Genomic DNA, 21,345 nt, shown 5'->3' with positions numbered 1-21,345 from the left:
TGGCTCTGTTTGTTGACCAAGTGTGTCCACATTAAAACAAAGCCACCAGCTTGTAGGACGTATTTAAATGACATCATTATTGATAATATTGATTAGCTGTTGCAGCTGTAATCAACGTGACTTTGAACCAGGTGAAACTGTCTCTGTCGTCCTGCAGATGAAGACCGTCTGACCAGGAGGAAGAGTTTTGTGGACACAATTTCACTGCAAGTGGACATCATGTCCAACAGCCTTCCAGACAAGGTCAGACACACACACACACACACACTCTCACACACACACACACACACACACACTCACTCTATCATGTGGCTTAGAGCTGCAGACTGGTTTTAATGGCATCACCAAACTGTGGTGTCCTTTCAGCTCTGGTGCAGCTGTAACTCTGTTTGATCCGTCTGTCTGTGTCTTCCTGCAGTCGCAGCTGGCGGAGGAAATCACGTTCGAGACCCTGAAGAAGGCCATCGGTAAGACCAGAGACAGGTTTTAGACTTTAGGCCTCCTCAGCCTTCTGTGGACCTGAGGTAACTCCCTGAACACCAGTGAAGACTCCTGTCATGTTTCTGACAAGGAGCCAAAATGTCCAGTGGTTTTTGTAAAGACTCGTTCCCTTAAGTCGGTGCACAGGTCACATGTAAGTGACTGTTCTGCTTCTCTTTGACACGTGAGCTGAAAACATGTTCGTATTCGTCTCCTCAACAGGAAGCTGCTCACTGGGACTCAGGGTTAGTGAGTCCAGTGTGTTTCTGGCACATTAAAGGCATGTGTGTGTTTGCAGACACCACCGGTCTGGAGGAGCAGGAGAGGGAGAAGAGGCGTCAGGTGATGGAGAAGTTCCAGAAAGCTCCGTTTGAGGAGATCGCGGCCCACTGCGAGTCCAAGGTGACAATAGACAGAAAGAAAAAGCTGCAGCGCTGCTGTTAAAACATAAGAGTGGAGGCACGAAGCCTCAGTCTGATGACCTGCTGCTCACTCTGCTGTTTCCTCAGGCCACCATGCTGCACGACCGGCTGGCACAGATCTTCGAGCTCACAATCCGGTCAGTTTTTAAATAAATAATTATACTATCTAATTATAATGATAAATAACAGTTTTATACGATTATATGAAAGTCCCAGTTTAACCCCCCGTCCCCCCCATCTCTCCGTCCTCATCCCCGCCCAGGCCTCCGCCCAGCCCGTCCGGAGTGGTCTCCATCTCAGCGGGACACACCCAGCACCCGTCGGTCCCCGTCTACGAGATGAAGTTTCCAGACCTTTGTGTGTACTGACCGCTGCAACACGCTCGGCTACAAACGGTGATGCCAGAAGGTGCAGCAAAGCAGGAATTTTAGTCCAAAACCTCAAATGCATCTCAAATGAGTCTTTACGCCCCAAAGGTTGTTTGCACAGCAGCCACAGAGCTCCTGATTTTTACTTGGTTTCAGAACAAATCCCACAATTAGACTCATTAAACTATTAAATTAGTCTGAAAGCAGACCAGCACTGATCCCACCAGCTCTGACTAAAACTGCTTTGCTGCACTTTACACGTCCCTGGAATAAACCACTTTAAGGTTTCGGTGACCTGATGTTGTCGGACCCGGTCGATCATCTGAGGTGAAGCCAAAAGCCTCACACCTTGTACATACGCTTCCACCCAAACCGAAACTCTCGGCAACAAAAACCAGCCTCAGTTTGAAACCTCAGGCTGGTTTTTGCTGTAAAGCCCCTGAGCTCAGCGGCAGCTTCTGCTTCCTGACACGTCTCTGTCGTGGTGTTGGTCCGTAGGTGTCGGTGCCGTAGAAATGTGTTTGCTGTCAGCTGTAAAACCTGAAGTAACCTCAGATTAGTCGTAGGCCCGCTGCTGCACGACCTTTACAGCCTCTTCAGTCTTCGACGGCGACAACGAGCCGTTTTTCTGTACGAGGTTTGGACGCGGTTATTAAAACTCATCGTCGTCGGTGACTGGTCTGTGTTTGGGGCAGGTGTTGCATTTCAGGGCTGTTGAAAATGTCGGTTATTCAGACGTCGGTCTTGAAAAGCTGCATTTGGTTTGAAGCTTTTTTTTTTATCTTTGTAAGATTGAAATGATTTTCATCGTCGAGTTACTTTAATCAAACGGTTTAGAAAAGTGAATTTTTGACATTAGGTTTCACAGAATCTGGTTTATAGTCATTGGAGGTAACACGGCTGTAAGTACCGTTTGAATTGAGACTTTACTTTTTGTCTTTACTTCACTGTGGGAGGGAAACCTGGTATTATCTGAACGTGTGGGCGGGAACATTGGGAAAGACAGGAACAGTATTTAACCTCGGCATGAACTGAAAACACTAAATGCAGAAGTGAATCCAGCTGAAACGATTTATGGTGAATAATGTTCATAGTTTTTAATGTGGTTGATGGTTAGTTCACGTTTTTAGCTTGAACTGTTTAAGGAGTCATATTTAATCCCTTATGCTGAGCTCTGATTGGCTGATTATCCACCAAGCCAGAACACGAGAGGCGTCCTTCCCCTTTGACTTCCTGGTGTTAAAAAAACAAAAGCTGAGTTTTGTCCTGCCCAGAGCCACATGGAGAGTTGCATTTCAAAATAAGAGCCCAGTGGACTCTGGCCAAAGAATGTATTAATGTGAAAAGCCACAGTGACACAAAGATGTTTTTGCATTTTTAACCATCTGAGTTCTGTCTCCGGAAGGGGGGGCAGGTGGTGGTTTTCCTGGGATCTGGATTAACAGATGGTTACTGGTCTGAGCAGCAGTTTCAGGCTCAGTCTCTGCTTTGTTCAGAGTTCTGGCTCCTTCAGGCAGAAGTTGTTTCCAAACCTGAGAGGAATCAGTGGACTGGGATAGTTTGTAGCCTGGCTTGGCTCTGCTGGACCCAGATCTGTTGGACTGGGTTAGAGATAAGGAAGAGGAGCTTTGCTCAGCAGGATGTGACGTTGCAGATGGTTTTGTATGTTGAAAGTTGTGGAGCGCAGGTTGTGTTCCTGTTAACCAACGTGAGCCTGATGAGTGAGACCTGATACCAGGTGTTGTTGGACTTTTGACAACGTGTTCTGTTTGAAACCTGACGTTCTGCCTTTTGGAACGTGAGTGTTAAACAGCTGGTGTGTAGGATTTGAACTATGATCAGTGTGAATGAAATATTTTCCTGTGATGCGTCGGTGCGTATCTGTTTGACCTCTTAGCTTTAAATGCAAACTTATGATTTATTTGTTAAAAACATGCATTATATCAATTAACCGCATGAAATCTTAACGTCCACTGCCGAGCCCTGGGGGTGGGGGGGACCTGTGCTGTAATTAAACCCATCCAAGCTTCTTTCATCGACTGGTCCTGGAGTCGGACTTTTCTTCAGACAGGTGAAACTGAACCAGCACAGTGGTGCATTCACTGACTTTTATCACAGGGTCCTTGTCTGGAGAAACGTGGGTTTAGATGTGGCTGGAACACACGATCGCTCCGTCGTCTGAATGTGTCATTAGAGCAGTATATCGTATATTTTTGTACATTTTATGAATCATGTGCTGTTGCTGGGTAGAAATGTAGAAACTGGGAGATTTATTCTTGTCCATCATGTCAGTCGTGACGAGGACGGTTCAGGGTTTTGCTGCAGCTTTTATCAGTGTGGGAGAAACGGCTTCATTTATAAATGTTACTTGATTTTTTTAAAACAAAATCCATTATATCATTTCATGTATTATAGAAAAAGTAATGAGTATATTGTGTCTACAGTCAGATGTTATTTTTGCATAATATACAGAAGTGGAGTAAATCAGTGCAATCTGCTAATTGAGAATTAAGAGAAGTTGCAGCTCTGGTTCAGTCATGAAATCCTTCCAGATGTTTGTGAGACGATTCAGCTCCAGCGTTTCATTCACCAGCATCCAGCTGCCCTTTAATTCCGTAACCATTAAAGTACAAACGTTTTAGAACCAGAGAGTCTCACTTCCTGGTAGTATCGTTCTGTTAGAGCGCGATGACACCGATGTTTCTGGGCTGAAGCTTCAAACGTTGATGGGTTTTAAAGCCCTGAATCGACTCCGACCTGGAGCTGAACGTGGCCTGAGCTGCAGCTTCTCGCCCGTTGAAGCTGACTGAGGGTTCGGTCTGAAATCAGCCTGTGAATGAGGCGTCTCTGCTGGTTCTCCTGAATCACAGTGGGTCCGTGTGTTAATCACTTACTAACATATGACTTTGTGTTTGCACTTTGATCACTGTCTACCTGGTACTATAGGAAACACAGATCAGTCTAGACCAGAGTTCAGTTTGTTGAAATGCTGCAGAAATAACTGGACTATAAAAAAAAAATGTCCCTCTTGACCAGTGACTGAAGTCAGTCCTGAGACTGAAACACTGACTTTCACCTCTGACCTGCATTTTGCTGCAGGACGCTGGACTCAAAGTATTAACCTGATCAACTGTCACTTTTCAAGACGGGTCTTTTTCCGGTTCAGCAGCTGAAATCTGCAGGAAACTCATAAAAACTGAGCTTCTGATGTCTTTATGTTCATGATGCAACTGTTTCAGACACAAACGTGTTCAGTCTGTTGCTGCAGCTTGGCTTTTGTTTCAGCGGCGACCAGGTGCTGGGGTTCAGCCGCAGCTTCAGGAAACAGCTTCAGTTTCATACTTACTCGTGTCAGGAGGAAAATGATCCTGAGTAGCAGCGTCTTCCTGGGAAATTTATTGGTTGTGACTCATCTGGTCAATATGAGCACAGAGGTTAGTCTGGTTCAGTCACACTTTAATGTTTCAGTGATGAATCACTTGATTTAGTGGATAAAACACTGAGGGTTTCATCTTCACGTCTGCCAATCACAACCCAGAGATTTTCCTCAGACAGCAGCAGCAGAACCTCAGCACCTTAGTCCAAAGCCCCTGGTCCACAGTAAATTGTGCTTTGAGTTGAATGTTCGACAGACTAAAATAAAGTGTTTCTATGGAACCTGGTCACCTGCGACGTCTTTATTACCGTCTGTCGTCGTCTGTTCACGGATCCATAAAGAAAAATCTAGAAAATCAAAGCAAACCCTGGTTTTTATGTCACTGCAGTGACTTACAGCTTTTTGTCATCAGGCACAAATAATCAGACTTTAAAGGCTCATGTCCCAAAAGACTCAGTCCCAAAAGACTCAGTCCCAGAGCTGCTGCAGAGACGCAGAGCTCGCTCCTACTTTCCATCTTCTTCCTCCTCCTCCTCTTCCTCCTCTTCTGCCCCCCATGGTCTCCCTGCTGGTTGCTGCCCTTGGCCCTGAGCTGCACTCGGCCTGTGGTCGTAGGTTTGAATCCCGCTGGGCGTTGGCGACTCTCTGCTCCCGTGACTGGAGGCCGGAGGAGGAAGAGGAGGCGGCGTCCCTTCGTCCTTCGGGTGAGAGCTTTCATGGCTGCAGACACACAGTGTTACAGACTTCATTCAGGTTTTGTGCTGACCCCCTTTAGCAGAACAGACACAGTGACACCAGGCGTTAACCTGAGACTCTGTATTTGCAGCATCACCCTGGAACCAGCTGCAGGAACATCTGACCAGGTCTGTAAATGTCACATCTGTAGCTGAATGATGGAGACTCTCTGACTGATGCCTTCAGGTGAGTGTTTACATCAGATTCTGTCCCTAAGTTCTGCCTGACGTACTGAGGCTGCTCTCACCTGTTGTGCTGCGGTGCAGGTGTGTTTAAAACACCTGCAGGTTTCTGCTCGCTCACGTCGTCCGTGTCAGACTTTCCTCCCTGCAGCTCCTCGCTCTCCTCGCTGGACTGCGGTTTGGGGGGTCTGCTGGCCCGGCGGCAGGGCGGGGCCGGCCCGTGACACTGCTGCGTCGTCAGGCTGTGGTTAAAGCGAGACGCCGCCATACACTCTGCGGTGGTTTTATCACACACACACTGCAGCTTGTCGCACACAGACACACCGTGGCCTGAGGATGAGACAGGACTGTTTTAAAAAGCAGAAAGTTTTTCTCTTTCGCTGCTCGATGTGGATCATCAGTCTTTTAAAGTCGTGCAGGACCAGAATCATGCGGACTGGTGCGTCTGTAGTTGTACTGTGTTACCGCCGTACTCACATCGAGGTTTCCCGCCCTCACAGGTGACCTGAGCGCTGAGCTTCCTGTCTGACCTGCAGCCCATGGAGCTGATCTGCTTCAGGCAGCAGTGATGGAAGAAACAACACCTGAGGGAGGAAGTTCAGGTGCGTCGTTAGATTCATACGGTGCAGCTGATATTTAGTTAATGTGAGGAAGGTCACAGCCTCCTCATCCTCCCCCTGATGTTTTCATCTCTCTGACATCCTGTTTTTTAATCTTTTATTAGAAAACACAAACGAGTCACTTGTTCTTCTTTGTTGCTTCAACAGACATGTCAGCGTCTCTGTGGGTCCCGACCTGTCCAGCTGGTCCAGAGGCAGCCCGGCCCCCTCCTGCCCACAGTAGCAGCCGTACATCTCGTACTCGTGTGGACATCGTCCCGTCAGGCAGTGGAGCATCTCCCCCAGCGCCGGCAGCTGGTGCCGGGTTCTCCCGTCGCTCCCGTACAGAGAGAAGGAGCGACTGCATCCTGTTTGGAGGAAGCACAGGTCAGAACTAAACCGAGCGTGAGACAAACTGGGTTAAACTGTGTGAAATCCGCTTTATGCAATTTGTACCTTCGGTGTTGGGCTGTAGCTGCAGGTCAGTCAACCCAACTGAGTCCAGCAGGGACCAGGCGAAGAACGGTACCATCCTCTTCCGAGCCCTGTCCCAGTCTGCCAACACACAGCAGCTTCAGACCTTTGGCTTTAAACTCAAGAAAAGTGTTGCAGCTCATTTAAGCCACGGAAGCAAAAACGTTTCAATCTTAACCTGGAAAGAAAATATGAAGTCACCGTTTTGGCTTTTCTGGTTCTGCAGCTCGGCCCTGAGTATGGGACTATGTCAGGAATGTTTCTTCTGGGCCCACATGACTTAATTACCTATATATAATATTTAATTTAATGAACTTTACTGAACCGCTGAGAGAAACCTGCTCTTTATTTAACCAGGACAGTCACCGGAGACTAAAGAGGCCAAGTCTGGTCTCAGAGAAGGTCAGAAACATTGAGCTGTTTGTGTTCAGGAGATCTCAACCACAGGTTGACTCTACCGTCTGTGTCTTTCTCCTGAGAGCTGTCTGCGGCTGTTTCAGATTCTGCCTCCATAGGGTTCACGGCTGCTGTGGTTCGGGGGGACTTGAGGGTCTCTGGTCTTGGTTTGGTGGCCGGTCGCCCTCCTGTTGTTGGGGTGTTGCTTCTTATTGAAGGTGTTGGAGATGCTGTTAGAGCCTCCTGAGCTGCAACACATAAGGTTAAAACGACCATGAGGACCCTGACTCTGGCCTTTCCTGATTGGTTGCTGGCACCTTTCATAGCTTTAACAGACAAATCAGATTTCTCCTCATGGCTGCAGAGATCGAGGCCCTTTCTGCTTAAGGTCTGTGTCAGTCAGCAGGTGCAGAGTCCTGGTTTAACGGGGTCTATTCCTGGTCTTATTCAGGAGATGCCTGAATCCGTGTGATCAGATGCATGAGAAACAATTTACCATTTGTCTCAGATTTTTGTGTAACAACATTCAAGAGGAAGCGGATACAGTGTTGACATGTACTTCTCCTTGTTGTCAGACCATTTACCATTCCTGTGGACCGGAGAAGCTGAGGATCGAACCACTGACCTTGTGATTAGTGTACAACACAACTGTCTGAAGGATTTGACAAGGTTAGTACCCAAAGCTCAGTCTGAGCAGAGTTTAGTGAGTCTGCAGCAGCCTGAGGGCTGGGAGGAAGAATGAATCCAAACAGCTTCGGCAGACTGACAGTTAGAAATAAACCCCAGGAAACATCAAAAACCCAGTGGTCGGTTTATTAGGAACCCGTCAGACCCAGTCAGTTTAGGTTTTGGCTTTTCTGGTTCTGCAGCTCGGCCCTGAGTATGGGACTATGTCAGGAATGTTTCTTCTGGGCTCACATGACTTAATTACCTTCTGTAACGCTTTAATAATAATATAATATTTAATTTAATGAACTTTACTGAATCGCTGAGAGAAACCTGCTCTTTATTTAACCAGGAGAGTCACCGGAGACTAAAGAGGCCAAGGAGACGTCAGGAGGAGACGTCTGGTCACAGAGAAGGTCAGAAACATTGAGCTGCTTGTGTTCAGGAGATCTCAACCACAGGTTTCTGCTCAGACTCTACCGTCTGCATCTTTCTCCTGAGAGCTGTCTGCAGCCGTTGTTTTGGGCTTAGGAACCCGTGTGTTGGTCTCTGGCAGTGCTGCTGCTTCACCTTTGCTCAGGGGCCTGAGAGGAGCAGCAGGTGGTGGGGTGAGGTCTCCCTCCCATGAGTCCTTGGGGGCTGTGGTGGTTTCTGGGAGTGAGCTTCTGCTTGAAGACTTCGTCTCTGGGCCTGAGGACATGACACTGAGCAGGTAAGGTGGGAGTTTCCTTTCTAAAACTGAGGCCGTTAAAGGTGCAGTGTGTGAGATTTAGTGAATATCCCCTCATCTACGACTGTTGCTTCAGATCGCTGTATATTTAGACACTGAATGTGGTTAAACTGTCTCCAATGTAAGAGAAATATTATGTTACTTTTCCCACATTGCTTTAGCATTTTATCGCTAATGTTAGCGACCTGGTCCCTCTTGGTTTGTCCATCCTGGGCTACTGTAGAGACATGGTGGAGACCTGCTCCCTGTTCAGATATAACTATAACTAAAAAACACTGATTCTTATTTTCAGGTGGTTACACACTGAAACTATTTATCTGAATCTTACACACGGCACCTTGAAGGCCCAGTTTACCTACAGCGCTTAACAAATTTATTAGACCACCAGTTTAATAAGAGAAAACAAAATGAATCGAGCTTCTCATTTAGGTTTCTAATAGAACCGTGAATTCATGAATAGCAATTATATTTTAGAAACACTGCTGTGACTGAAGAGCTTGTACATGCTGGTGGATCAACCATTACACAAACTATATTGGGCGGTGGTCTAATAAACCTGTTGAGCTCTGTGTGGAACATGTTATACTGGACCCTACACTCAAAGGTCTGTGATAAGGAACATCTGGATACAACAGCTGTGCCATAACATCTGTCTTCATGCAGCTCCTCGTGTTTCTGCTGAGTTAGTTTGAAGGTTTAACAGGAACTGCTAGAGACGACTGAAACAGACCACGACCTCGATGACAAACAAGATAATGTATAGATTTACACCAATTTCACCAAAAGCAGAAACGTGAGGAGCTTCACACAGGCAGGACTGTTGAACAGGTGGACTAATGAAGACCTCAGTGAGTGTAAAAGACAAAATCCAGAGCCTTTGCTTCAGTAAATGTACAAACACTATGTTCTAAAAAATGATCTAGAATAACCTTCAAACACCAAAACTAAATTTACAGATTTACTTTCAAACAGCAACGACTGAGTCAAAGGTTAAAATGACTCAATAGAGCAGATTCTGTGCAATGAATAATGCAGCATCATCTGCATATAGTCTGAACGTCAAGTCTTAATCTGCAAAGTGCACGTGATGACACACGTGCGGTAGGGAAAGGCCTGAGCTGCAGAAACACTCGGTAATTTAACATTTTAACTAGTGTAGGCCTTTCCTTCCTTATCTTACACGTTATTGTGCAGCAGGACATGAGTACACAGGTTATTTATGTGTAACCTGATGGGGCAGAAGGTAAACAGGTAACACACAGACCTGCATTTTTACTTTTCAGCAACTGGGAATAAATTTACTACATGTGAGTTTGGATTTTTATGTAAAACAGATGTTTAAAAATGGACCTTTAAGTTTAGTTACAGCTGAATCAACAGTCTCAGTTGTTCTAACGTACTGACTCTTATCCGCTCAGATAAATGTGCATATGCACTAACACAATATTTCTCAGTCCACTGGATGAAAGTGATGGTTCTACACCTTTTACCTTCGTCTACCTATCACAGCTTTTATCAGTCGTCATGCATGGTCTGAAAGCAAAGGTTCTGGAAGTTCTGCTGATTTGCTTTCTGGTGGAGTGTTGGATGTTAGACTGAGACCACTCTCACACTTGTTTGGTTAAATATTGTGCCACCACCAGCAGCTGGTTAGCTTAGCTTAGCATAAACACTGTAAACAAAGGGAAACAGAAGCTGTTACTTCAACGCAGAGCTAGGCTAGCTATCTATACGGGCTCTGCAGAAGGATCCTCCCTTAGACTTGTTTTTAGGTGGGATCCAGTCTTTATGCTAAGCTAAGCAAACCAGTTTTCTGGAACTAACAGTTGATTTTTCTTTTTTTAATGACAGAAACACGTCTGACCTCCAGTTGTGCCTTGGGAACCTGCTGTTTCCAGCCTGACATCCTGCTCTCCTCTCACCTCTGCAGCTGAAGGTGTAAATGTAAAGCTGCCACCTCGTCCACCTGCTGGGAGCACACACACAGGCCTTCAGGGGTCATGCATTAGTACTTTCATTAAACTGAATAAAAACTGCATGTGGTAATAATCTACATGCAGAGAGACTACAGTGACCCTGCTACTTGTTGACAGTAATAAACAGATTGATCTTTTAAATCTTGTCCCTACGCAGCCTCACTGTAGACACCTTATCTGATGAGATTCTTAGATGGGCAATTAAACTTCCATCAACTAATATTTTCTGTCTGATAGTTCATGTGCTGTGAAACACACTGATCTGATGTTTTCTCTGCTGTCGGTGCCTGTGTTGTTGTTTTGGTGGTGGGAAACACATTTGTGATCACGTCTTTAACTGAGGAAGACAAAAATAAAAGCATGAGATTTGCAGTCATTCATGTTTGAGACCAGAGCTGCTTTAAGGCTGGAAGGATGTTCCTGATCATGTAGTTTTACATTTGGACTTCAGTGAACATCCTGTGTGGATTAGAGTTCTATCTTCACCTATTACATACAATCTGACATCTGTTTTTGTGATTTATGTAACGTAGCTGCTGTAAAACTGCGATTTCTCTTTGTAATAAAAGATAATTATTCAATCTACTTGGCCTGATACTTTTACATGTAACACAATTTAAACAGGGTGAAGCTGCTAAACTCCATAAAAACCTTTCATTCACTGTTTTCATTCACTAAGCCAATTTGATCTGCTTTGTTCAGCTGCTGTCAGTCTGCACTTCCTGTACAGATGTTTGACAATAAAAGCTTACCAGCACAGTAATGACCTAGATGGCTCTTAATGTGAAACATCTGTACAGGAAGTGCTGTGTTTTATTGACAGTAGCTTATCACCAGAGCAAAGATGGACGTTTGCACTGAAAACACCAGCTCTTAGTAAAACATAATAAAACCAGCTGTGGTACTTGAGGTACAGAAACACACTGGAGGAATAATGTGTGTGTGTTTCTGGGTCCTGACAGTTACTGATTTTTTGTTTCAGTTATTCTTTTTGTTTAACAAATCCCTAAACCCACTGTCATAAATTTGGAACTGCTCAGTCAAACTCACCATGTTCATCTGAAGAGCCGCCGTTCCCACCATCATCTTCGTCATCATCCTCTTCTTCGTCTGAGGTCATCATGTGTGTGGGTGTTATCTTCCTGTTTGCTGAAGTGACGACTGAACCTGCAGAAACAGACAGAATTAATAAAAACTGAAAACACATTTACATTTTACAGTGAGACACCTCTATGGTTACACACGTCACTTAATAGCAGTTTCAGTTCAATTAACCCTCATTAAAAACTGTTAATATAAGTTTTATATCCTAAATGTGTTGTTTGTATTTACAGAGTCATCAGAACCAAAGTGAACCAGATTTGTCAAATTAATATGTTTCTTCTTCACCTTCGCCAGATGACGACTCCACGGTTGTTGCTGTCTTCTTGCTGGGAGTTGTAGTCCTCGGGGAAGCTGTAGTCCAAGCAGACGGTGTGGTGTTACTGTGGGATGCTGTTGCTGTTACAGCTCCACTAGACTTTAAGTTTTCATCTCCAAAGCTCAATGAGAATTCAGTCGATCCTGGATCTGCAACACAGAATACAGAAGCATCTGAAGTGAGGTGTGAGCTCATGAATATATAAATAGTCTCTGACATTACACAGAGCCTGAGCAAAAGTCAAATTCTGTTTTCATAGCAACATCAAACATATTAATCTTCTTCCTCCTTTATTGAAAACAGATTAGAGAGAAAACGCATCACTTCCAGCGTGGCAGCATCCAGAGAAGGTTTTATGAATCACTGTCTAGTTTTAGGAATCGTGAACATGATCACGTCATCGAAATGCAGAACAAGTGTTTCTTTATATAAAACTCTAGGAGTACCTGCTATCAGCCATGATCATCACAGAGCATCGCTGACTCACCGGGGCTCATTGCTGGAGGATTGTGGGTCGTCCAATAGTTATTTAACTCTTCCTGCTCAAGTGCTTCCTCTGTCACGGTCTCATTCAGATCTGTAAAAGCACGACAGGAAACGTCTGAGCCAAGTGAGTCATTGAGCAGCAGGGCATGAACAGCAGGGGAATTATTTCTGGTGTTTTGGAAGCTGCAGGATGGTCGGCTCGAGCCAAATCTAATTAGGAGCAGCTTGGAAAAACACAAGTTTGCCAGAAAAGTATTTCAGGGAGGACCACATGAAGCACATACAAATAGAAAGAAGATGTTTAGGAGTCGTGACGCAGCTTTTACCTTCAGAGATAAAACTCAGGTGTGTTGTCTCTTCTTCAGCCTCCTCTCCGCCTCCTTCAGCTTCCTCCTCTGAAATTAAACAGAATTGACACACATGCATGGAGCATCGCACCGAAAAAATATACAAAACAACCCAAATATAACATTTTGACTCCACATCTTCCTCAGAAACACGTCAGCAGATGTACTGAAGTATCATTATCATTATCATTCAAGTAAAATTAATGAAGGTCTTCATTTCAATATAAAAGGTCTCAGCTGGAGCTGCAACGAATCCTCGTGGAAATCGAGAAAGTCGATTACAAAAAATCCTCGAAATAAATTCTTTGCCTCAAGGATTCGTTTAATTACTATCACTTGCGTTATCGGACCTGCTCAGCCTGGGGATCATTGTTCCACACGGGCCATAATCACTGTTGCACAACACATTTCAGGATCAAAAGTTGGAAACCGTAGAAAATGACCAAAGTTTGGGACCATTTCAAACTTAAATAAGACGACAACACGGTGCAATGTGTGTGTTGTAAAGTAGAACTGGAGAACCACAACAGCACTTTGTCAATGCTTCAACTTCTGAACAGAAAACGTCTGGTTGGAAACGAAGTAATCAACTAAATTAATAATTCATGTTGAACTGCAAGTAAGCAACACGCCAAATAAGCTGACTCCTAAAGCATTTAGTTGTGGAGTCGACACAAGGTAACGTCCTTTCAAGCTAACCTGTAGTGTCTGTCATGAATTACACAACAGTATTATTGGTTAAAAATGCAAAAGTCTATTTTACCCGATTGAGTAATCGCTGAAATATTCGGTAGAATGTTCGACTCCAAGAATGATCAATAGTCTCAGCCCTGTTTGCGATGGGAAAACAGCGCCCTCTACCTGTTCTGTGCTGTACAGACACCAATCCACAACAAAGGTGTGTGGCCAAAAGCAGGAGGGGACAGGAAAGTCTGGGTGCTTTAGTCAACATAACCTGCAGGAGTTAGCACAGCTAGCAGGCTGTGAACTGAACCGTGTAGTTGGAAAATAATCACACAAACAAACAGTTTTCAGTTTCCTTAATGAGAGCTCAGGCCCATCCAGTCTCAAAACATCTGGACACTGGAGAATCTTGAGATTTCCTGGGTCAAAGTTTAAATCAGACTCCAGGGTGAAGCGAGGGAGGCAGGTCAGTTTGCATAAGGAAATCGATGTGTCTCAAACTTTGGTCTGACTGCAGTTAAAAACCAGAAAAGAAATGAAGTTGTTTTTCCAAGTAACTGCAAAAACAGGTTTTCTACCCTTTTGACTCATATTTCATTAACCAGTCTTCACTAAAACACAACTCACACTTCTGATCAGTCACATCTGTGAGTAACATCTGGTCAGGTTCAAGCAGCTAAAACTCAGCAGGCTGGCACACATTTCTAATTGTAATTACTCCTACGGCGCTTTATGAAAAAAGTGATTACATTAAATTAATTCTGCCCTTTTAGATGAAAGACAAACTAGTGTTTCAAAATCTCACGGTTCAAATATCCAAACATCGTCCTCTCCCTCCTCTAAAGTGAGGACAGAACAAGTCACAGTGTGGGAACCCTCACTGTGTGTGTTGGAGCGTAAAAAAAAAAAAAATCTCAGTTTTTATGACATAAAAATCTGTTTTTCTGAACTAAATTTACAGAAAAGCTTTGACATGTCACTAAATCCTGCAAGAAGCTGTCACCTGCTGTCACAGAAGTCACAATGTGCTTTTTTATGCTTTGGGTTTAGGACACAGTGAGACACTTCAGTCTTTACATAGATGGTGTTATTATTATAGTATTGGTTTTGGACACATAATACACGTAACTCCTTCCCCTGGTCTGATCCAGCAATAACCTTTAGGTCACTACTTCTGGAATATACATGTGAAAATCCGTCTATTGCTCCGTTGATGCAGATTCCATATGGTCTGAGTTTATCATAAGTCTCTACGCAGCCACTGCAACGTCCAGCAGACCAGAAAGTGGCTGTGTCAAGTGGACAAAGCAATAACAATACTCTCTATGCAACTTAAAGACTGAAGAATCCCTCTGTGTCTTCAACCCAAGGCAAAATAAAACTGACACAAACTGATGAGACACGGTGACTTCCATGAACAGCCATGATGGCTTCTTGCAGGATTTTGTGGGATGTCACAGCTTTAAATTTAATTAAGAAAAACACAACTTTCTCTCATAAAAACTGTTTTTCTTCTCCAGTGAATCCAACAGACTTCTCTGGGTTTGGGTCTAATTTCTGCTTAAAAGAGGCCAAATTTCACTTTGTAACATCTTCAAGGATCAGTCACTTTCGATAATATATCACATCATGTAATATAATAAAATATAATGTGAATATTAAGACCTGGATATTAGTTAAAGACTCTGTTCCAAATAAATAAAATAAAAAATCCCGACAAAGCTGCAGTTTAGTTACCAAAAGTCAACTGCGCATGCGAGAGACCATCTTGCTAGCTAGCCTCGTTTACAGGTTTTTTCAGTGTGAATATTAAGATCTGAATGTTTGTTTAAACCTTGTCCCAAACAAACAAACAACTAAATAAATCAATAAAATCTCAAAAAAGATTTTTAAAGTTAGCAAGAGTAAACTGCGCATGCGTGAGACCCTTTGCTAGCTGTAAACGAGGCTAGCTACAGAGCTAACGCTAACTGCACTTCGACCGCTCGGGGGATAGGTCAAAGTTCAGGTGAATAAGTGTCCCGGACATTTCACTTCCAACAATTAACATCGCACATTTTACAGAAACCACTTGGACAAAACGCTGTTACCGAACTTACCGGAGCCAAAGTCGAAAACGCTGTTTGGACCAAACCGCTGCAGAAAACGCGATGTCGCGCATGCGCAGATCGAGCGTATTGACAGGTGTTTGGATAAATCCTAATAATAACCTGTCGGTGCTCGGTCCTGACTGAACAGGCCTACATCAGCATGAAAACTAATCACTGTGTGTTTTCATGCAACTGCAGATGCACATTATTAAAAATGCTGCTGCTGAAGTTTAGAGGATCCTGTAGCTTTGGCAAAGGGATTTTATAACGGCTGCTGGACCAGGTTTCCCCACTAACTTTAATAAAACGAGTTAACAGGATAAATACAGGACCATGAGTGAAGACCCTTCTAACTGGAGTCTCTGCTCGTGCCCGGGTGAACCCTGTGGCCCAGGGGCCGATTACAAAGCATACCAGCAGGCGTCAGTGGGGGGCGTGGGCCCGGTGCTGAGGTGCTGAGGTCGTCCATCCCCGCAGTGTCACTCTGGTTTAATTCCACGCCGCTGGTCATTAGCAGGTCCAGCTCTGCTGCACAGAAGAGACACACTGATCATTTCTTCTCACTGAGTCTCAGCTGCTCCTTCAGCCACGCTGGCTGCACCTGACACCGACTTGTTTATGTCATTGGATTCAGGTAATGACATAAGAATCTAGTCCTGAACTCTTTGCAACCCGTGGCAGAAAATACAAGTGAATCAGAGTCAGAGGTGCTGGATGGTGGAACGAGTTTCTGTGATGAGGCTTCTAATCCCACTCTGAAGGATCCTTTACAGGACCAAAAGCTCCAGGATTTGTGTCCAAACCAAGTTAATGTGCTATCAGAGCCGTGAGGCTCCAGGTATTTTGGATTTTTATGCTTTTAATGTTCGATTTTTCTACAATAGGATCAAGGACTCAAGCAAAGTGGAGTCAAAAACAATAACGGGGCTGTTACCTGCAGACAGGAGGGAGGAGTTGGAGAACTGGAAGCTCACAGACTCATTGGCTGCTGAGACAACATCTGCACAGAGAAGGACACAGGACGACTTCAGTTTGTATATAAAGATGCTCCAAAGGGTCTGTCTGCTGTTTGCTGCTGAGCAGGAAGTGGACAGAGGCTTTTTACAGCTGCAGCTCTGAAAACTGTTTAACTACATTTAAATCTGAATATTTGATCTGAAGCTCTAACAGAAGCTGCTGGTCTCTGTAAAAGCTTCTCTTCTGAATTAGCTTCTCCTCTTCCTCAACTTCTCCTGGTCCTCTCAGACTGAGCACATCATCTATATTTGGGTCTGACAGATCAAAAGGACTCTGTACAATCCTTGATTTTTCCTTTCCCAGCATGTGTGGACAGGAAGCTGCAGGATAAAATGCCAAGAGGTCATTTTTTAATTGGCTGAAAGGCTCAGAGGTGTGACTCAGCTGTCGAAATTTTACCCAATCAATCACTTCCTTGGATCTGACATCACTGACCTTCTCTCTCTCTCTCGAGAAGAAGAAAACTGATGCAGTGCTTGTGTCGTAAAGTGGCGCCCTGACCCGGCGCCGGTCGATAGGTGTTCGCGCTGACGTCACTCGGACTCACCTGCTCCTCTGAAGGCTCCGGGCTCCTCGGTGCCGTCGGGAAAACCTGAAACACAGTCGAACTAATGAGACTATTGTTATGTCTCTGCTGTGCGAGGCAGGAAACGATGCCAAGAGCTGCTGAAAGCACAGGGTGTACACTTCAGTCATTTCATGAGCATAGTTTCACAGGGGAAGAGAATTCATCTCTAGTCCTTCCACATGCACATCAAACACAAGGCTCAGCTACAGCATGTCTTATATTTCATTACACTTTCACCTACAATAAGCCTGTATCCAAATATAGACCATTTCTTACATTAGCTCACATAAAACCTGGTAATTTAGTCATTTGATGTGATAGAACCTTTTTGAGCACAGCAAACATATGAGTATAGAGGATGGATGGATTTTGTTCCTACTCCCCAGTTTTATCATTTTCTGTTGCACCTGCAGAGGAAGCAGTGAGAAGGAGCCGCTGCCTCCTGTTTGTCCTCTGGTGAAGTTACCTGAAGTTTGATTTGTGGCAGAGCAGGACGACTCAGAGAGGCCTCTCACTGTCGAGTCGTACGAGCTCTGACTCATGCAGTCGATGGCGGCCTGGTCGCAGTCACAAAACCTCTGCTGACACCAATCACCAGCATCTCCCAGATATAAAAGGGACCATAAGTTATTGTTCATAGCTGCTACTGTCTCATGAAGACATGCAGAGCTAATGTCATCATTTCTGCTGTGTCTGCTGCAGCGGTGACAGAACATAATATGGTAAATGAGCAGACGGGTATATTTAGCATAATGCTTAGGTTAAAAAAACGACATATCTTTAAAACAGTAGTTTGATGTTTGGGAAATCTGCTTATTCACATTCTGACTGCAGGTGAGATGAGACTGACACCACTCATGTCTGCACAGTAAATATGAAGTCAGAGACTGGAAACAGCTGGCATGAAGAAAGACAAGGCACCTAGCAGCAGACAAACTTTAGCTTTGTAATAGTGCACAGACACAACAGTGGCATTAATCTTCTCAGATAACTCAGCAAGAAAATAACCTGCCACAGCGTTCCTTTAAACTGTGTGTCTGTCTTACCACAGCTGGTGTTTGCTGCTGAACAAGTGAGGTTGTCTGGGAGAAGAGGCAGCTGGAGCCTGCAGGGGGCAGCGTTCTGGTAGCACAGCCGGTGGGTGTTGCAGCAGCTGTAACAGACAAACGATATTTGGAAGTCGTCCCGTGTCTACATGTGCGATGCATTTCCAGTAGCTTCCACAGTGTAAGTTCATGTTCACGTTAAGAGCTGGAACACATGTGGACTTCCTGAACCTCTACGAGGCTGCACGGACATTCGGACTGGAACCAATACGATTTGACAGGAGACAGTAAAAACTGAGGTGAAAGAGTAGAATGATCTAAGATGTTAAACACAGACTTTGGGCCTGCTGTAAGTAAAGGACCAAAAGCTTTGTGGTCTGATATTGGCTTTAAGGTGCTGATCAAACAGCCAGTGTCAAATATTCAGCAATAAAAAGCAGAGATTTGTGTCTTTGTGCATGTTCTGCCTCAGTTCAGATAATAATGTTCATGAATGTCAATTAAAATCGAACCTAAAACCAAGTGACAGGCACATTCCCACCAACATCTGGGCTGAAACATGGCATGTGGTGTTAGAAGGGAAGAAACACCCAGGGCAGTTTGGACTTTTCAGACTTTTGAAGTTTGATCACGTCATAAGTTGAGAAGGATTTGACCTAAACTTTGAAACTGCATCTAATCCCTTCTCAGGACTGTCTGAGTCTCTCTTACTGGTCCAGAGAATCCACAGGGTTTCCAGCTGCCATATATCTGCAGGAGCAGCCGTAATCCTCCAGGTCGCGTGGACAAAGCCCGGTCACACAGCGGAGCTTCAGCACGAAATTCAACAGCGAGGGGAAATTATCGAAGACTGCGTGGAGCCAGGTGAAGCGCAGGCCCAGACAATCTGCACAGACAAGGGTGAAACATACAACCTCAAAAAACTCTCTCTCTTCGTCTTGCAGAGCAGAGCAGTGATTTAATCGTGGATAATCCTGTTGGCGGACCCCAATAACCTGAGTCCAGAAGGCATGCAGGGCAGGAAATGAGTTAGGCCTGAGCGCTCCACAGTGTTGGTGAGGACTACAGGTGCCACAGTCAGCAACAGCAGAGCAGCTGCATCATTTACACCTGGATGAGACTGTGCTGCTGTTAAAATGAGTCAAATTATGAAATGTTCATCACTTTTAATGCTTGGGAGAGCACACGTCATTACAGACATCTGCTCCAAAAGCAAAAAGCAGTAGACATCCCTCAGATCTAATAGAAAGTTACATAAACGTGTTGTCTGAAAAACCAGCTTCGTAGATTTAATTGACCCAAAGTGTTTCATCATTCCAAGAAAACCAGTTTCAGCTCAAACTCAGTCGGTGTGAGTGTTGTCGGTTTGACCACAGTCAAAATGGGAAAACCTGGTCTCATCATTTACCAAACTACTCGGTACAGAAGATAATTAAACTGCTTCAGCTCTCTGACATCCTGGAAAGCTAAACTGCTCCACTGTCAGAGAACAGTCGGCAACAAATCCATCAGCCTCATTAATGAACATGAAGCAGGACTGCGTGTCCCATGTGATCAGTTTGTCACAGTGTTTTGTTCTCACCAGTCATGTGATCTGTGTTTTGGTCGCTGGCCTCTGGACACAAGATGGAGCCGACAGAAAGGGCTGAACACAAAGAGCAGGAATAATTACAGCAGTGGTTTAATCCACTTATGCTACAACTAACTCGATGAATGTGCTGTGTTAGTATAAACACACAGAAACAACAACTTCCTCTACGTCTGCTGATGGTTTGAACATGGTGAATTAACAGTCAGTTCTTTAACAGCTGTTGCAAACATAACTGGATTTTGTTCTGTGGTGCAGGCCCGTCTGGGAACTCACCGTTTGGAACAGCAGACAGCAGGAAAACCCACACCAGAAACATGTCGACCTGTAATCACAGGGAAAAAGCTGTTCAACCATTGGTTGAAATCCTCCGTCACAGACAAAGTGTGAAATGACACGACGAGACGTTTAAAGATCCACAGGCACAGATCAACATGGTGTTAGTGTCCAAATCTTCACGCTCTTCAGCTGTGTGTCTGTAGACAGTGGCCACTTCAGTCAAAACAGCTGCTGCACTGAATCACTCAGAAAATGTGCTGCGAAACAAAAACTAGGAGCTAAAATAGGCTAAAAGGCTCAAGTCCACTTTCACAAGCCTGCAGCAGTTCACCAGGCACCACCTGACAAAGTCCAAAGAGCAGTGAAGGATCTTACCGTATTTGTGTTTTCGTCCATCGAATGCAGGTTCGTGTTAAACCCTGTGTCACTGTGAGGAACCAGACACAGCACTGAGGACAGAAACCTTTCAGTGCTTTTGTAGTCTCAGCCCCACTGACTGGGGTTATCAGACCTACCTGAGGAAGTGGGGGGGCAACTTTACCTCCTCCTGCCTATCAGGTGACACCTGAGCAGGTGCTTATCATGCTTTGGTTCCTGGGCAAGTATGTGAATCTTTAACAGAGGTGGGGTCCTGGGAGGGGGACCCACAGAGTAGTCTTTGTCCTGCAGGGGGCTGGATCTGTGACCGGGGCGGTGACCTGGTCTTACCCGATCCTCCTTGGAGTCCAGATCAATGACGACCAGCAGGGAGGGGAGGTCAGTGAAGCAGAGGAGCTGTGTGTGTGTGTGTGGGGGGGGGGGGTGACAGTGGGGCATTGTACGGGACAGGTGCATCTGTGGGGGAGGAGGGTGCAGATGTTTGTGTCACCTGAGGTCATCACAGGTGTAAAGAGTAAATGTTCTCATTTTTCATTTTTTCATTTTCATTTATTTTCCTTTCAGTGACATCACACTGTGACACGTCAGAGTCCTATAGTCTTAAAAACACGGAGGAAAAGATAAAGTCCCAAACCCCCATACAGGACTAGTACGTCCACCAGGAAACCAGGAGAGTCCGTCCTGTCAGGTCGGTGAACGTGACCAATCTGATTTCTAAAGTCTTTAGTTTTAAATCTTCTATTCCAACATTTGCAAACCGAAGAGAAGCTTCAGCAGCAGGAACCTGCGGCTTGTTCTACTTTCAGTTTTATTTGATGTGCAGGCGTCTGTGGATCTGATGGAAATTGAGGATGAGAGAGAAGAAGCAGGTGCAGCTGGAAAATCAGCCACCTTTTTATTAAACCGATGAAAGAAAATTCTAAATTGATTCTCTGCACAGTGCTCAGCATGAGTCACACGTTTAGTCTCCTGGGCCCTAAGGCCTAAATGAAATCACTGATTATAGTGATGCATGTCAAAATGTGACAGACGGCAGAT

General features: G+C 44.8%; 2 protein-coding genes and 2 long non-coding RNA genes across 15 annotated transcripts in view; 2 read left to right on the top strand and 2 right to left on the bottom strand.

The window, feature by feature from the left end:
- The window catches only part of efr3a (EFR3 homolog A (S. cerevisiae)), a 71,206-nt gene extending 60,219 nt beyond the window's left edge, over positions 1 to 10,987 (top strand). For 2 of the 3 annotated variants that reach the window (XM_026313714.2, XM_026313713.2), the window contains 10 exons: positions 158 to 243; positions 419 to 467; positions 779 to 882; positions 990 to 1,039; positions 1,165 to 5,350; positions 5,473 to 6,165; positions 6,331 to 6,549; positions 7,608 to 7,701; positions 8,051 to 8,410; positions 10,280 to 10,987. In XM_026313714.2, coding sequence (XP_026169499.1) covers positions 158 to 243; positions 419 to 467; positions 779 to 882; positions 990 to 1,039; positions 1,165 to 1,270 — 395 coding nt within the window. In that variant the 3' untranslated portion in view covers positions 1,271 to 5,350; positions 5,473 to 6,165; positions 6,331 to 6,549; ... (1 more) ...; positions 8,051 to 8,410; positions 10,280 to 10,987. The remainder of the gene's footprint in view (positions 1 to 157; positions 244 to 418; positions 468 to 778; positions 883 to 989; positions 1,040 to 1,164; positions 5,351 to 5,472; positions 6,166 to 6,330; positions 6,550 to 7,607; positions 7,702 to 8,050; positions 8,411 to 10,279) is intronic. The other variant, XM_033325652.1, reaches the window with a different exon arrangement.
- Positions 1 to 21,345, top strand: part of LOC113134345 (zinc finger protein 62 homolog) — a 757,491-nt gene that overhangs the window by 395,434 nt on the left and 340,712 nt on the right. The window lies entirely within an intron of this gene.
- On the bottom strand, positions 7,157 to 10,400 carry LOC117152746 (uncharacterized). Its single transcript, XR_004463280.1, has 3 exons — positions 10,293 to 10,400; positions 8,269 to 8,388; positions 7,157 to 7,280 (listed from the first exon to the last, which is right to left on the bottom strand). It is a non-coding gene; the product is annotated as an uncharacterized LOC117152746 (long non-coding RNA).
- LOC113134447 (uncharacterized) lies at positions 12,336 to 15,491 on the bottom strand. The gene is made up of 3 exons (XR_003296067.1): positions 15,441 to 15,491; positions 12,637 to 12,705; positions 12,336 to 12,401 (listed from the first exon to the last, which is right to left on the bottom strand). It is a non-coding gene; the product is annotated as an uncharacterized LOC113134447 (long non-coding RNA).

This window comes from Mastacembelus armatus, chromosome 17 (assembly GCF_900324485.2).
Source record: "Mastacembelus armatus chromosome 17, fMasArm1.2, whole genome shotgun sequence".
NCBI classification, from domain to species: domain Eukaryota; kingdom Metazoa; phylum Chordata; class Actinopteri; order Synbranchiformes; family Mastacembelidae; genus Mastacembelus; species Mastacembelus armatus.
The sequence above is the reverse complement of the archived record's forward strand: the minus strand, read 5'-3'. Positions and strand labels throughout refer to the sequence as shown.